Source organism: Cebus imitator, unplaced genomic scaffold, assembly GCF_001604975.1.
Source record: "Cebus imitator isolate Cc_AM_T3 unplaced genomic scaffold, Cebus_imitator-1.0 Scaffold248, whole genome shotgun sequence".
Classification (NCBI taxonomy): domain Eukaryota; kingdom Metazoa; phylum Chordata; class Mammalia; order Primates; family Cebidae; genus Cebus; species Cebus imitator.
Genome location: NW_016107563.1, coordinates 2,193,162 through 2,206,534, shown reverse-complemented (window position 1 = coordinate 2,206,534; position 13,373 = coordinate 2,193,162). Strand labels below are relative to the sequence as shown.

At 33.2% G+C, this 13,373-nt stretch overlaps 1 protein-coding gene across 2 annotated transcripts; it reads right to left on the bottom strand.

The window, feature by feature from the left end:
• Nucleotides 1-414: 414 nt before the first annotated feature.
• DEFB110 (defensin beta 110) lies at nucleotides 415-13,096 on the bottom strand. Of its 2 annotated transcripts, none has more exons than XM_017498692.2 (2): nucleotides 12,983-13,077; nucleotides 415-557 (listed from the first exon to the last, which is right to left on the bottom strand). In XM_017498692.2, exons 1-2 carry the CDS (start codon nucleotides 13,035-13,037, stop codon nucleotides 415-417), a joined length of 198 nt encoding a protein of 65 aa, XP_017354181.1. In that variant the 5' UTR covers nucleotides 13,038-13,077. The 2 variants fall into 2 exon arrangements, with proteins under 2 accessions (XP_017354181.1, XP_017354180.1); XM_017498691.2 differs by lacking the exon at nucleotides 415-557 and adding an exon at nucleotides 9,858-10,130 and having other exon boundaries at nucleotides 12,983-13,096.
• Between the last annotated feature and the right edge of the window lie 277 nt (nucleotides 13,097-13,373).

The window sequence follows — 13,373 nt, the reverse complement described above, 5'->3', positions numbered from 1 at the left end:
AAAAAAGAGTAGATGGCTTAGAGGGATTTTGGTGTGTAAACCAGGATATATGAAGATAACCATGATCCTCACAGTAGGTCTGGCAATAGGGACACATACACATATTTAGAGAGGGAGCGCAGTGACTCCGGTAAGTAATATGAATATCTGAGTGTCAAAGTGGAAATAAAGAGATTTTAAACATAATTAGAATATATTTTCTTGTCTCTTTAATGTGTTTATCCATTTGAAATACAAAAATCCCCAATGAATAAGTAGAGACTAAATTAATTGTATGTAAATAGATATATTTAGAATTTAAAAGTGCATATTTTCATTAAATATTGCAAACATTTTTTTTTACCTACTCTTGAGTGAAAAACATGCATCTCTGTTCCAGACTTGATGCTCAATAGTAATTCTTTTTTCCAGAGTTTATACGCAGCACTGACTTCTCCATTTAATGCAGTATCCATAATCATACTCAACATCATCACAAAACGTTTTACATATTCCTCTCACTCTGTCACATCTCTCAAATCTATACTTTGGTTGTTGTGGTTCAAAACTGCTTCTGGCTGCAATTAAGAAAAATATCTAAAGTTATTTGTCTATTATTAATTTAAGGATTTTCTTTCTAAAGAAAGACAAAAACTGTTTGCATTATGATATCATATGTGTTCAAGATGGAGAGAATGGAACATCGATTTGTTTTGTAGCAGAATTTATGAATCATTTCAGAAAATGACTGAGCTACTAACATTTTATTTGTAAAATTGTGTATGACCTTATCTTGCAACATTCATCAATTCTAAACTTTAGCTGGCTCAGTCTACAGAAACAATGAGCAAGTAACACACAATTTGGTACTTAATTATATGTATTTTTGTCAAACATTTGTTGTGATACTTTTGTTCTTGCAGCTAAATATATAAGCCCTTCTATAATAGGTATAATTTATTTTGATTCTTTATCTCTTTCATATTTGGACATAGTCATCTCACAAATAGTAATCATGGAGAGAAACTAGGTAAGACTTTTAATGTACTAACTTTACTGATAAGGCAATTGATTGAGAAAACTAAAAGCTAAAATACTTTAGTTATACATAGTGAAACATAATTTTGATGTACACTACATATCTAGTAAAAAGAGGGGTCTCACTTTAGTATTCTATTATAGTTTCTTGTGAATCATCTAAGACAGTGAAAAGAAAGATGTTCTGAGATTGAAAAATTAGTTTTATGTTCATACATTAAACTAGAGTAAATGGAGGCAAATTATTTTGTTACTTTAAAGTTTTATTGTTCCTAAGCATTCAACTGTACTCTGATAATGCCTTTAGAGTACAAAAGAGACTTTGGATTCAGGCATATTTTTACTTTTCAGTTTTATCAATCTATTTACCTATCTTTGGTCAGTCTTTCTACCTATCTGGATAATATAATATGATAAGGATAATTATCAGAAATATACTTGAATATTCAATTTTGTTGTGTGTGTATATGTGACAGGAAAGAATGAGGCAAAATACTTTTGTTAAAATTTAGAGAATGAATTGAATTCAGATTTGAATTATGTAATATCCACCCATAGAACCTAATTGTCTACACAGAATCTGATTGAAATTTAGAAAGATATTTCATTTCAACTAAAAATAGTAGGCATTCGGTACCCAGTATTCACCAGGCATTAAGGCAAGAACTAGAGACAGACTAGAGAAAATCTTTAAAGCACATACTTATTGCCCTGAATGAAGTTGGTAGAAAATAATGAAATGTAAGGTGGAAGAGACTGTCAGGTGGATTTTGGCATGTAAATATACGTGTATATCTTTTTAGTGAATGATAAACTAATTTATGATGACAGAATCCCCACCACTGGTGAATTTTGTTGAAATCTGAAGTCATTTCAGAGATAGTTGATATAATTTAAAGTCAGGAAGGGAATGATACATAATTACATTTTACTTTTTATAACTGTTGCTAAGATAGAAACTTTTTTTAAGTCAATCAATATTCCTGAGCCATTATATGCTTTCAACTCACAAAATCTATGGTGGTTTTTAAGATATATTCAAATCAGAAAAAGGTATAGACTTACAGAAATAATAGGTGCATTTAAAATGTACCAATTTTGTTCTGACTTTCTAATTATTTTAAAGAATAAGAACGACTTGAGTTATGAGGAAATCTACAGACCCATACAAAAACAAAAACCATGCATTGCAAAATTGGTTCTAATGCTTATTATTTATTCACAAATTATGGTTCACTATCAAATCAAAGGTTTGTCACGTGTAAATTATGAATGAAACTAACATCTTTTTGTATTGTTATGAAAATTGATTCTACAGTATGTATAAAAACAATTTTAAAGTGTTCAATGCTATGCATATGTCATCAATAAGTGCATGAGTAGCCATGTGAGATGACACTGGGTGATATAAACTACGTAAAAACAAATTGTTTGGAGGAAAGATGGATAGTGTCACTTTCACTCACACTTCTGCACATTTTGTACATCACTGGAGAAATTGAGCCCATTGTAACGATTTTTCATAAAAAGAGAGAAATCCAAATGCTGGTTTGGGGCCTCAGTCACAATAATACATTCCAAAAGATTTCTGGGAGTCTCATCAAGAATTAGGTACCATGAATAGAGTGGAGATGTGCTGTGGACATCAACACAATCCTGCAAGCACATAGATAGGGACAAATCTCTTAGAAAACTAAGGGTTAAAAGCTCAGTGTTCTCCATGATTCAATGTTAGTTTTTCCAAGTCCTCTGGGAAGTTTTTGACTCTCCCAAGAGAAATGTCTGGCATATATCTCTCTATCTCCTAGCAAATAACATCTCTGAGGGTGACTGTTTCACCCACCTCATGATGCTTCTGGAAATGTTATCCATTAAGTGCAGAGTTGAAAGTAGAGGGAGGCAGTGTTGAAAGTACAAGGAATTATGCTTTGGAGGATGTTTGCTCTTGCTGGATGGAAGTTTCATGTTTGCATATACTATTTATCATTTTGCTATATAGGACAAATTATTTAGATCGCTGGATTTCAGTTTCCTCATTAAACTGAGGTTTTAGTGAAATTTCAAAAGGTATCAAGAGATAAAATATGCAAACTGCTCTTATAGTGTTGAAAAATTAATAAGCCTTCAAAAATCAGGTTATTCTCATTCACTTTGTCTTTGTCTTTTGGATTTCATACTAAAACCTTATAAAGCCTTACCATAACTGGAGCAGTTACTCACTATTTATGCCCCACCATCACACTGTTACTAGTATTTAATCCCTGCTATCATTTTTGCTATAGATAAGCACAAACTTCTGGTCTTAAAGTTACAGTTTGCAGGCTCACTGTATACCTCATTCACTGATTTATTTCAGCATATAGTATCGCTATGTGCTGAAAATTCTTGAAACAATATACACAATAAATCTGCTAAATAAAAAAAGAGACTGAGTGAATACACATGTTATTATAGATAGGAGCCTAATTTGTATTATATTAAAAAAAAACTTTCTATGCTTTATTACAAGCTATTCATCAGTTATGTCCTCTCAACTTAGCGAATGACTTAACCTTTTATTGCAGTTTCCTTAACTGAAAAATGCATTTAATAATACTTCAGAGGGTTGTGTGGCAATCAAATGAGAAAACAGATAAAAAAATATTGTTTGTCCCATAATTTTATGAAGTTTTCATCGTCACTATAAATGAGTCATTTGTAGATTTATGGCAGATTAAGATAACCATTTGTTAATTTACAGATTTTTCTCTCACTTCTACTGTTAAATGAAGAGAATGCTCTCTGTGATTCATACAATACACATTTAGTCAGCAAATATGTTGTGGCTTGGTCCTGTGCTAGGTGGGGATGAAAATAAATAAAATATTTAAGCTCAAAGAAAATTACTATTTGTTGCAAAATGATGACATAGATGAGAAAAAAAAGCATCACTCCTAAAGACAATTCTGAAATATAAGCAAAATGTCCTTAAATCACAAAATAAAGAGGTGTAAACTCTTCCTGGAATAGTGTATTTTTACTATAACTACTTTAAGTGCTACTACCACAGCCACTACTAATGGCTATGTTTCATTAACTGTTCCCTAGGTTTTAGACTCTTTTCTAGGCCAGTTATATTTATTATCTGATTTACTCCTCCAATAACTCTTCCCATTTCATGCAAAAGGACAACTGAAATTAGCTCTGCATACGGTTTCAGAGGGAGTAGGAGAGGAAGTAGGAAACAAAGCTAGGTTTATTGGACCCAAAAGCAATAAATACATGCTTCATTGCTTCACTGAGGAGATCACAGGTGGCTGGAACTTCAAAAGATAAAAGCATGTATTTCTGAAAGTGCAGAGAAGGGCTTACAAGTAAAAAGATATATCCTAAACATAGATATTGTATTTTAAAGAATGTGTGTTCTATGCAGAATCGTATGACCTTTTAGCATAATTGAAATTATATGAATGTGAACTTTAGAAAGTCAAACTGGGCACAGGTAGCAAAAGGCCCTGGCAAGCTAAGGTGTTGTATATTATCACGAATGAAGTGGTAAAACTGATGAGATTTTAAGCACCTTCCATTTTTTTTTTCTCTCTTTTAAGGGGGGAAGTAGATACACTTTTTAACAGGAAATCTCTGTGGAAGTTTATTAAAATAGTATAAATAAGGAAATGATGAATAAGATAATTAAGTTAGTGGAACTTAAAAAGGAGAAAGTGAACCTAGAAGATATTTCTGAATGAGAAGTAGCACAATTGATAAGTTTTGGATTTGGGGGTAAAGAGAACTGGGACATAGAGTAACAATGACCAGAAGTGTTTTGGCTTGTAAGACTGTATGACTGATAATGAAATGACAAAGTTTTGGCCTTTCAGTCGTATGTTTCATAGTCAAATAGAATAAAAGACAATGGACAGATTTTAGCCCTTGTGTGTAACATGAGTTCATTTTGGACAAATCATGATTAAAGAATCTGGAAGCTATCCAGTAAGTTCCCTAAGTGGTAGTAAATAGAGTTTTGTGGTTTGAGAGGGAGATTGAGAAAATGTCTTTTGATAGGAGAAGTCATTGACGTTAACAATATAGAGAAAGCACATAAAAACAAGAAAAAAACAGATTCATAGACAAAACACTGGAGAATATTGACATTTAGAAGACTATCAAAAACAGACAATTCAATTAATAATTGTCCCAATAGCAGTCAATTCTAGCATGTGTTCATAAGTCTAGCAAGATAACTGAAAGAAACCTTTGAGTTTGCTTTAGGAAAACATTTATAACTTGATCAAGAAAAGTTTCAGTTAATTGATGTGAGTGAATGTATGATGAGAAGAGTGTAAAAGTTAATGAAGTGGAGACCATGAGTCTAAGATTCTTTATAAGAAATTTCGTGAAGAAGAGAATAAGGCAGATTAGAAAGTGGCTTGAAGAAAAAAAACAAAATAAAGGAGGTCTTTTTGTAAAATGAAAGAGACTTGAATATATTTGTGTTTACTAATGAGACCCATATAAGGTGGGTAAAATTTTTAAGAAAATTTGACTCACAAAAGTGGCAAAGTCATATGTGTCCAAATATATAAAAAGAAATGAAATCATCAACAAATGACAGGAGAAAGATGCCGGAAACAGCACAGTTGTGAAGAATACCTAGAGTCTACTCAACTTATATTTTCCTTGAAAACTCCTTTACAAATTCTCAGCTCTTCTCACAATTCCAAAACATCCTTCTTATCTTCACTGTCAGCTAATGATCTTGCTCCCTTCACTTCAGTGATCCAGTTGGAGATTCCTGAGACTTCTCACAGACTTTCACTACCAAATTAGCCCACCAGCCAGCATCTACCTCTGTGTATTCTGCACATTCTGCTTATGAATGAAAAAAGCATCTTCATGCTCTAATGAGGAGCTAATCTCTCAATCTCTGTATTAGGTGTTACCCTGTCTCGCCAACTCAAAAGATTACTGTCTTCACTCTCATTTTCTGCTTCTTCTTGTAACCACTTGCCAAATCTATTTGATATGATTAACTTTACATGTCCAAAATTGAAGCAATCGTCCAACCCAAACCTGTTACACCTAATATCCTCCCCATTTTAGTCAATGGCACAACTCAATCTTTCCAGCTGCTCAGACAAGAAATCCTGGAATCATTCTTGACCCCTCTCTCTGCATGGCCAAAATTTAATCTCTCATGAAATCTGGCTAACTCTACCTTTAACAGATCCAGAATTCTACCATTCCTCATTTTTGTATTAGCTACTATAATTTATCACCTATATTATTTACTACTTATTTTAATAACTTTTGAACTTGTTAAAGAACTTCAGAGAGACCTTTTAAAAATTTCAAATTATGTCTCTCCTCTGGCTATAACCCTTTGAATTCCTCTCAGAATGAAAGTCAAGATCTTTTCTAGCTCCTGGATAATCAGTTTGTCAAGATATTTTCTCTTCTACTTCCTCTCCCAGGACTCTCCTCCTGAGTTACTCTTTTCCAGCAATTCTTTACTCACAGATGTTCCCTACACATTTCAGGTGTGCTCTTTTGAACACTTTTTTCAATCTTTATAACAGGGCTCTATGATAAATCATATTTAAAATTACTGTAGCCCAGGATTATGGGCCACTACACTCTACTTTGTTCCCGTTTCTCTAACACTTATCACCTTCTACTAGAATAGATAATTTGTTTATTTATTGTATTAACCGTTTATATTTGTATCCACTCACTATACTGAGCTCCATATAAACAGACAACATTGTTAGCTTTGTTTTTCTATGTGCCCCAGTCATATTGCACTCTGACACATAGTAGGTGTTGAATAGATATTTATTGAATTGGTAAATAAATGAGGGATAATAGATTGAATGTAGTGTCTAACCTAAGTATTGTCCATGTTATACATTGACATTGATCTTTTTGGAAGAATATTCCAAGCCTTATTCATTTGTGAACTCTATCAAATTAGATATTACTTAAAAATCAGTTTGTAGTCCATCAATATCCGTTCCTTAAGCCAGGAGCTACAATTTTTCTGTCTACAAATCCAAATCCCATGACACTGAGCCTGCGGAGAAGTAAGCCATTTACAAAACTTTGCCTGAATAAGTAAATTGCTAATTGGAATTAGATTTTGTTCCTGCCCAAAGACATTGAGGTAAAATAAATACGGAAATAGGTTGGGTTTGAATATGTGATAATCAGGTAGAACCCTAATTTCTGTCTTCCTAGTTCATGTGGGAATTTGATGGTGATAAATCTAATTTCAATATAACACTTTTAATTGATTAATTTGGGTATTGAATACCAAATAACAGCAACAATTTCCAACATTTGGTGGTGTCTATTTCATCAGAGTCACTACTCAAGACTCACAAGAAACTGAACATGAAGGAAAATATATAGTGTTATGAAAATTTATATTGTGGTCCATAGGAGGGAAAAATATAAAACTTTCAGTTTTTTAAAACAAATTAGTTTAAGATTATCTAGTTCTTTTGTAAGTTTACACAATAAAGATTATAATGTATCAGCAAGGAAATCAGCAGAAATCGTTTATTTTTTAAGCATTTCTTTTTTTTTTTTTTGTCTTCCTTTTGTTAATAAATTACAAACTTAGACACATGTAAATTGGGAGCAGAATAATTAGTAACACCTTTGTCTTTTTAAGGAAGCAGGGTGAAGAACTTCATCAAAGGGGCTTCCAGAGTTTTCAGTCTTTTTTCACACAGAAAACACTTAAAAGATTTCCTCAGGAAGAAAATATTAATTTTGAGGTTGATGCACATAGGTTTAAATTCTCCTTCAATTATTTAGTTTGTCCCTTGAGCTGAAGGCAGAGGCTGGTGTCTTAAATGTATTCAACACAAGTAAAGACCATCTTAGAAATTGATAGGGTTTTGGTGCTGTCTGTCAAGTACTGAAGGATAGAGGGTACACCAGCAGTTTTAGCACAGCCTAGTTTATGTGCAGAGATGCGTCAGGTGTTTTCTAGAAAACCTCTCATCTTCTTGGAGGCTCCTAACAAGCTCAACTCTTATTTTTCCCACATTAATAGTATATTAGGCCTCTCATTTCTGCGTTAGAGGTCTTGATGGAGAGATGGCTCAGTCTCTATTTAAGTAAAATAAATACAAATCAAACTTTCATAACTTTCATTTTAAACATTTATTTTGCTAATCTCTTTCTTGACATAGCTAATATATTCATTATCCAAAAGTTAGGCCAATTATTCTTTCTGGAGCCACCAATATATCTATAACTTCTAGCCCATATGTAATAATATATAAAAAATTTAAATAGATAACTATTTCTAATAAAACACAGAAAATGTAATTGGTCACCTAAAAATTTTTTTATTGTTTCCATTTTCATTTTTAAAATTTTTAGAGAATGGGTGGTTGACTTTATAAATCAGTAGTTCTTAGTCAAGTGTAAATTTGTCCCCTCCCCCATATAGGATATTTGGAAATATAGATAGATACTTTTTATTATCACAATTGGGAGACGGGTTGCTATTTGCATCTAGTGGGTAGGGTTAAGGATGCTGAAAAGCATATAATGAGCAGTATAGCTCCCACAGCAAAAAATTACCTGAATGGACGAAAATATCAACAGTGCCAAGTTTGAGAAACCCTGTTATAAACAAATATTGTAAAAATACCTTTGAAGGTATTTACATTGCAAGAAAACACACTGAAAAATCAAAGACTATTTAAATTTTATCTAAGAGAAAAATTATTTCCCCATTCATAGCTTGTTGTAGATAATGCTTAGTATGAGCATATTTAGATCTCATATTTACATTTGAAAAATAGAATGGATCCACAGAGAGGCCATAGTATACCAAGAGAGTAGAAAGTCCTTGGAATTTTTTGATTTATCATCTTTTTTTGAGTCTAATTCTGACTCATATGTATGATTTAATACATTTCATTTTTCTTTGATTAATTTGCCAAAAGATTATTTAACTTTACTTTGAGGGGTAGGAAGAAAGGATTTGGTTTTATTATTATGTTGTGGTATTGGTGATGTTTCTTAAGAATTTTGAATTAACGTGGATTGTTAAATTGTATTCTTAAACTCAAAAAATAACAGAATTAGCTTATCTGAATGGAAACCGAATGGTACAGATGTATCACTGAGATGTTTTAGGGAGGAATACTGTGGCTCCTCACAGGCAGTAGGAAAGAAACTGAGGCAGAGTAAAATTGAAAAGTGAAGGTTACTGCTGTTTCCTTTTGTTATGTATCTCTTTAGAGTTGTCTCTAAGGATAGAAGAGCTGGGTTAAACTATTAGTCTTAGTTTTTTACTTCCTTGGTCTAAATTTTTAGTTATGCACAGTCTCCTTTTCTTTCTGAAATTCTTCTCTTTTTAATCCCTCTCATTTCTTGACACACATTTTTCTTTACTAAATAATAAATATGATGAGAAGTTGGAGCTGGTTGTGATTTTTCTCTGCTCTTCCATTCTTATACTCATGATTCTTTCACTTCAACTCTGTCTCTCTCACAATAAAGATCTACCCTCTCAATGTCCAGTCTCCCAAGCCCAGTGGAATTATATATTTACATGGGGGAATCTGTGGAACAGTATCTAATGAAATAACAGCACATTTCTACTGGAAGCATGTATCTTAGAAATATGTTTACCCGATTCTTTGACCTAGAGTTTCCCATAACATAACTTATGGTAACTAACACGAGGCACATAAAACTTGTGGAACTTGTGAAACACGATACACAGAAAACTTGAGGAGCTTGCAAAAAACAAGACCTGCTACTTCTGGTACCAAGAAATCAGGAGAAAATGTAATGTAAAGGCACCAGGTATGAGCATGACATATGACCACTTCTGAATGGTTCAACATTAATTTTTATTAGTTCTTGTGTACACAAGGCCTTGAAGGGTGAGCTGGGAAAACTTAGTAACATTGGTCTTCTCTTCTTGGAGCTTGTGACTCTTTTCTTCTGCCATCGTTACTGCTGCAAGCAGCAATGAGTTCCAGGTCTTATGCAGTAAGCAATCCTAATTTCATTTTCATGACACTGATTTTTACATCGACCATTACCCTCTCTGCACTCTCTCCTCAAGTCCAAGCTACCATATTCAGGATATTTCTTTTTGGCTGCAAGAAGGGAAGAATGACTAAAATTAGCCACCTAGCTATGACATATCCATGTTTCAAAAGGAGAAAGTCCATGAAACAAAAGATTATAGAGTGAAAATGTCCACCTACCTACTAAGGAAAGTTTAAGTGAATTTAAATTTTTTATTTTTACAATGTGCCTTGGTGCAAGAGGTACATAGACTCAGAGATACATTATCTTGGTGCAAGGCACATTGTAGAAATAAAAAGCGTCTTGGATCAAAGTTAGGTGTTTCTATTCTCTGCCTTACGAGAAACTGGGCAGTCAACCAGAGATGGTTCCCAAAGTCAATGGAAAAAAAAAACAGATCATAATTTACCCTTTGTCAGGTTCTCTCTCTATGATCATCTAATTGCATTTGGGCTGCCTGTTTTCTGCTCTCATGAAGATTATTTAGTTTGAATATTGTGCTTTATGAATTCTTCTTCAAGTGATTTTCACGGTAGCTTGATTTTGTTTCTCTAAAATGTTGAGAGTTAGGCAAAACTAGAGAATTTGTCTAAATTCCTGCAACTACCCTGAATATCTGGGGTTTATTTCCCCCAAGAAATCATCTAATTCAGACATGTGTCTAATAACAACATTGATAAAGAAAAAAAAAGTGCAGGCATTGTGGCCGTTGCATGATTTCTAAAATTACTGGTGTTACCTTTTTCTTTTTCCATTGCAAAGTTTCTAAAATAGTAAAAGCTTACAAAGAATTTCTCCCGATTACTCTTCATGCTATTAAACCCTTTGGCTATAAATCAATAAACTATTGTCAGGGAGCCAAATCCAGCCTGCCACCTGTGTGTGGAAATAATTGTAGTGGCACACAGACACACCCAGTTGCTAACACATTGCCTGTATCTGCTTTTGCATTAAAATAATGCAGTTGAGATCATAGAGTTCACAAAGCCTAAACTACTGGTTGTCTCACTTATTTCTAGAAAAAGTTTGTTAACTCCTTTTCTGAATTTATTTTTTCTCATCAATCATGAAAGAATGAGTGAGAGATTTGCAGCCAGGGTCACAAGAAGACATGTTCAGGAGAGCAAAACTGTAACTAAAATTTGCACATCATAAGATACACAACATTTCACAAAATATAAAAATAACTTTGTAAGAGTCAAAGCTGAAAGAAAATATATATGCTGTGTTTTTTAGCTTAAAGATGAACTCTCACTTGAGGTTTCTTATTTAGAATTGAATATATTTAGGGGTTTGGGGACATTGGTTTGATCGACTATGTGATCTATTCCAAATCAATTTTTTTTTAGTTTATATTTTAAATTGTACCTTGGCTGATGCATTTTCAGAAGTCCTTTTGTGTATGCAAATCAATTTCCATAAGTAATCACTCTAATCATGTGTTAAGGTTAATGAGAATTAGTTTGGCAGAATTCTATGTTTTGCAGGTGGCTGACCAAAGGACAGATTTAAATATTTTCATATATAAAAGCAAATAAATTATGCCACTGTTTCCTCACGTTAATTAGTGCTTGGTGTTCCAATCAGTCTTCTCAAAGGCCACGTCTTTTTGCCTAGGCAGTCTGTCTGCATTTCCAACAGCTGACAAGTAATAGTGAGTAGTAATGCCTGTTAGCTAATACATAGACTCAGAGATACATTATCTATGTCATTGGTACAGTGGCAATAAAGCCAAGTCCTACTATTAATGTTTGCTTTCTTCCCAATGTAACCGAAGCAATTCAGAGTATGAAGCAACTTAAACAAACAAAGCATAGAAGAATATATAGTTAATCTGCACAGTTTAAACATTCACTTCTAAAGATCACTACTTATTCTATATTTTCAGAGGAGTTATTATTATTATACAAACCCATATTTGATTGCCAGTGACAGACACCTGAATTATACTCACTTTTGGCAAGAGTTCTGTAGCATTTTGCACTGTTGTCCAGGATTCCACCTTGAATAGATGCTACCTGTTCTTTTTCATTCTTTGTCTTATTTCACCTTTCTAAAACATTATTGCCTTCTTTCTCCTCATTCTGACCTCTACATGTATTCTCCAGCTTGTGTCCTTGGGTTGCTAATCTCCTTTGCAAGCATTCAGCTCCTCATTCAAGTAGTATCAATTAAATATACTCCCTGTCAATTGGATGCCAAGCTCAAGGGCACAGCATCTCACTCTAAGCAATGTTAACCTGTTGTATAGGACAATCTTTTGCTCTAAGTGGCTGTTCTGTTCATTGTAGGCTATCTAGCAGCATCCTGGCCTCTATCTACAATGGATACTATGCCGGTAGTACAAGTTGTGATGAGCTAAAAGGTCTCTAGACATTGCCTGAGGTTCCCTTGAGCACAAACTCATTCTCAGTGAGAACTGCTAGTCTAGAGATACTGTGATAAATCAAAAATTATTATTTCTGCTCTCAAATACATTGTTCAAGTCCAATCTTCTGTCTGAAGTCTTTGATCATCACTTTCAGCAAAATAAAATCTCCCACCATTTCTCTCACACCACTTTTTGATACAATATTATTTTAGATGTACAGAAGAGTAGCAAAGTTGGTAGAAGCCAGTTTCCACTTATGCTATATGTTGCATAATTTTGGTAATGTTCATTAATATTAAGAAATTAATATTCATGTAATATTTAATAAACTACACTTTATTCAAATTTCACCAGTTTTCACACTTGTTGTTTTTGTCTGTTTTTCCCTATTGTTTATATTACCTGTTCTGCAGTCTAATCCAAAATACCACATTATATTTTTGTAAAATGATATTTTAATACCCATATTATTATCATATTTTTACCAAGAAACAACTTATGTCTTCTCAAATTTGTTAGCATAAATCCCCATAAATATTTGCATATTACCTGGTAAAATTGTGACCCAAAAGAGGAGAATAAAGAAAAAAAGTTGAATCTTCATAGTAGAGAGCTTCTTAAAAAAAAGTGTCAATAGACCTTCCTTTTCAAGTCAGTTGTTTTGAAATAAGGAAACAGAGATCCCTTTTATTTATAGATTCTCCTGGGAAGTACTTTTAACTACTGAGGCTTATCGAGAGCAGGAACATTTATATGCTTGGTTGAATAGTGCCACCCTCAAAGAACGTGGACTCAAAAAGCGTTATTAAATTTTTCTCATAAAAGCAAAACCTTCCAGGTCTTTGCTATTGTAAACAGTGCTGCATTGAACATTCGTGTGCACGTGTCCTTATAGTAGAACGATTTGTAATCCTTTGGATATATACCCAGTAATGGGATT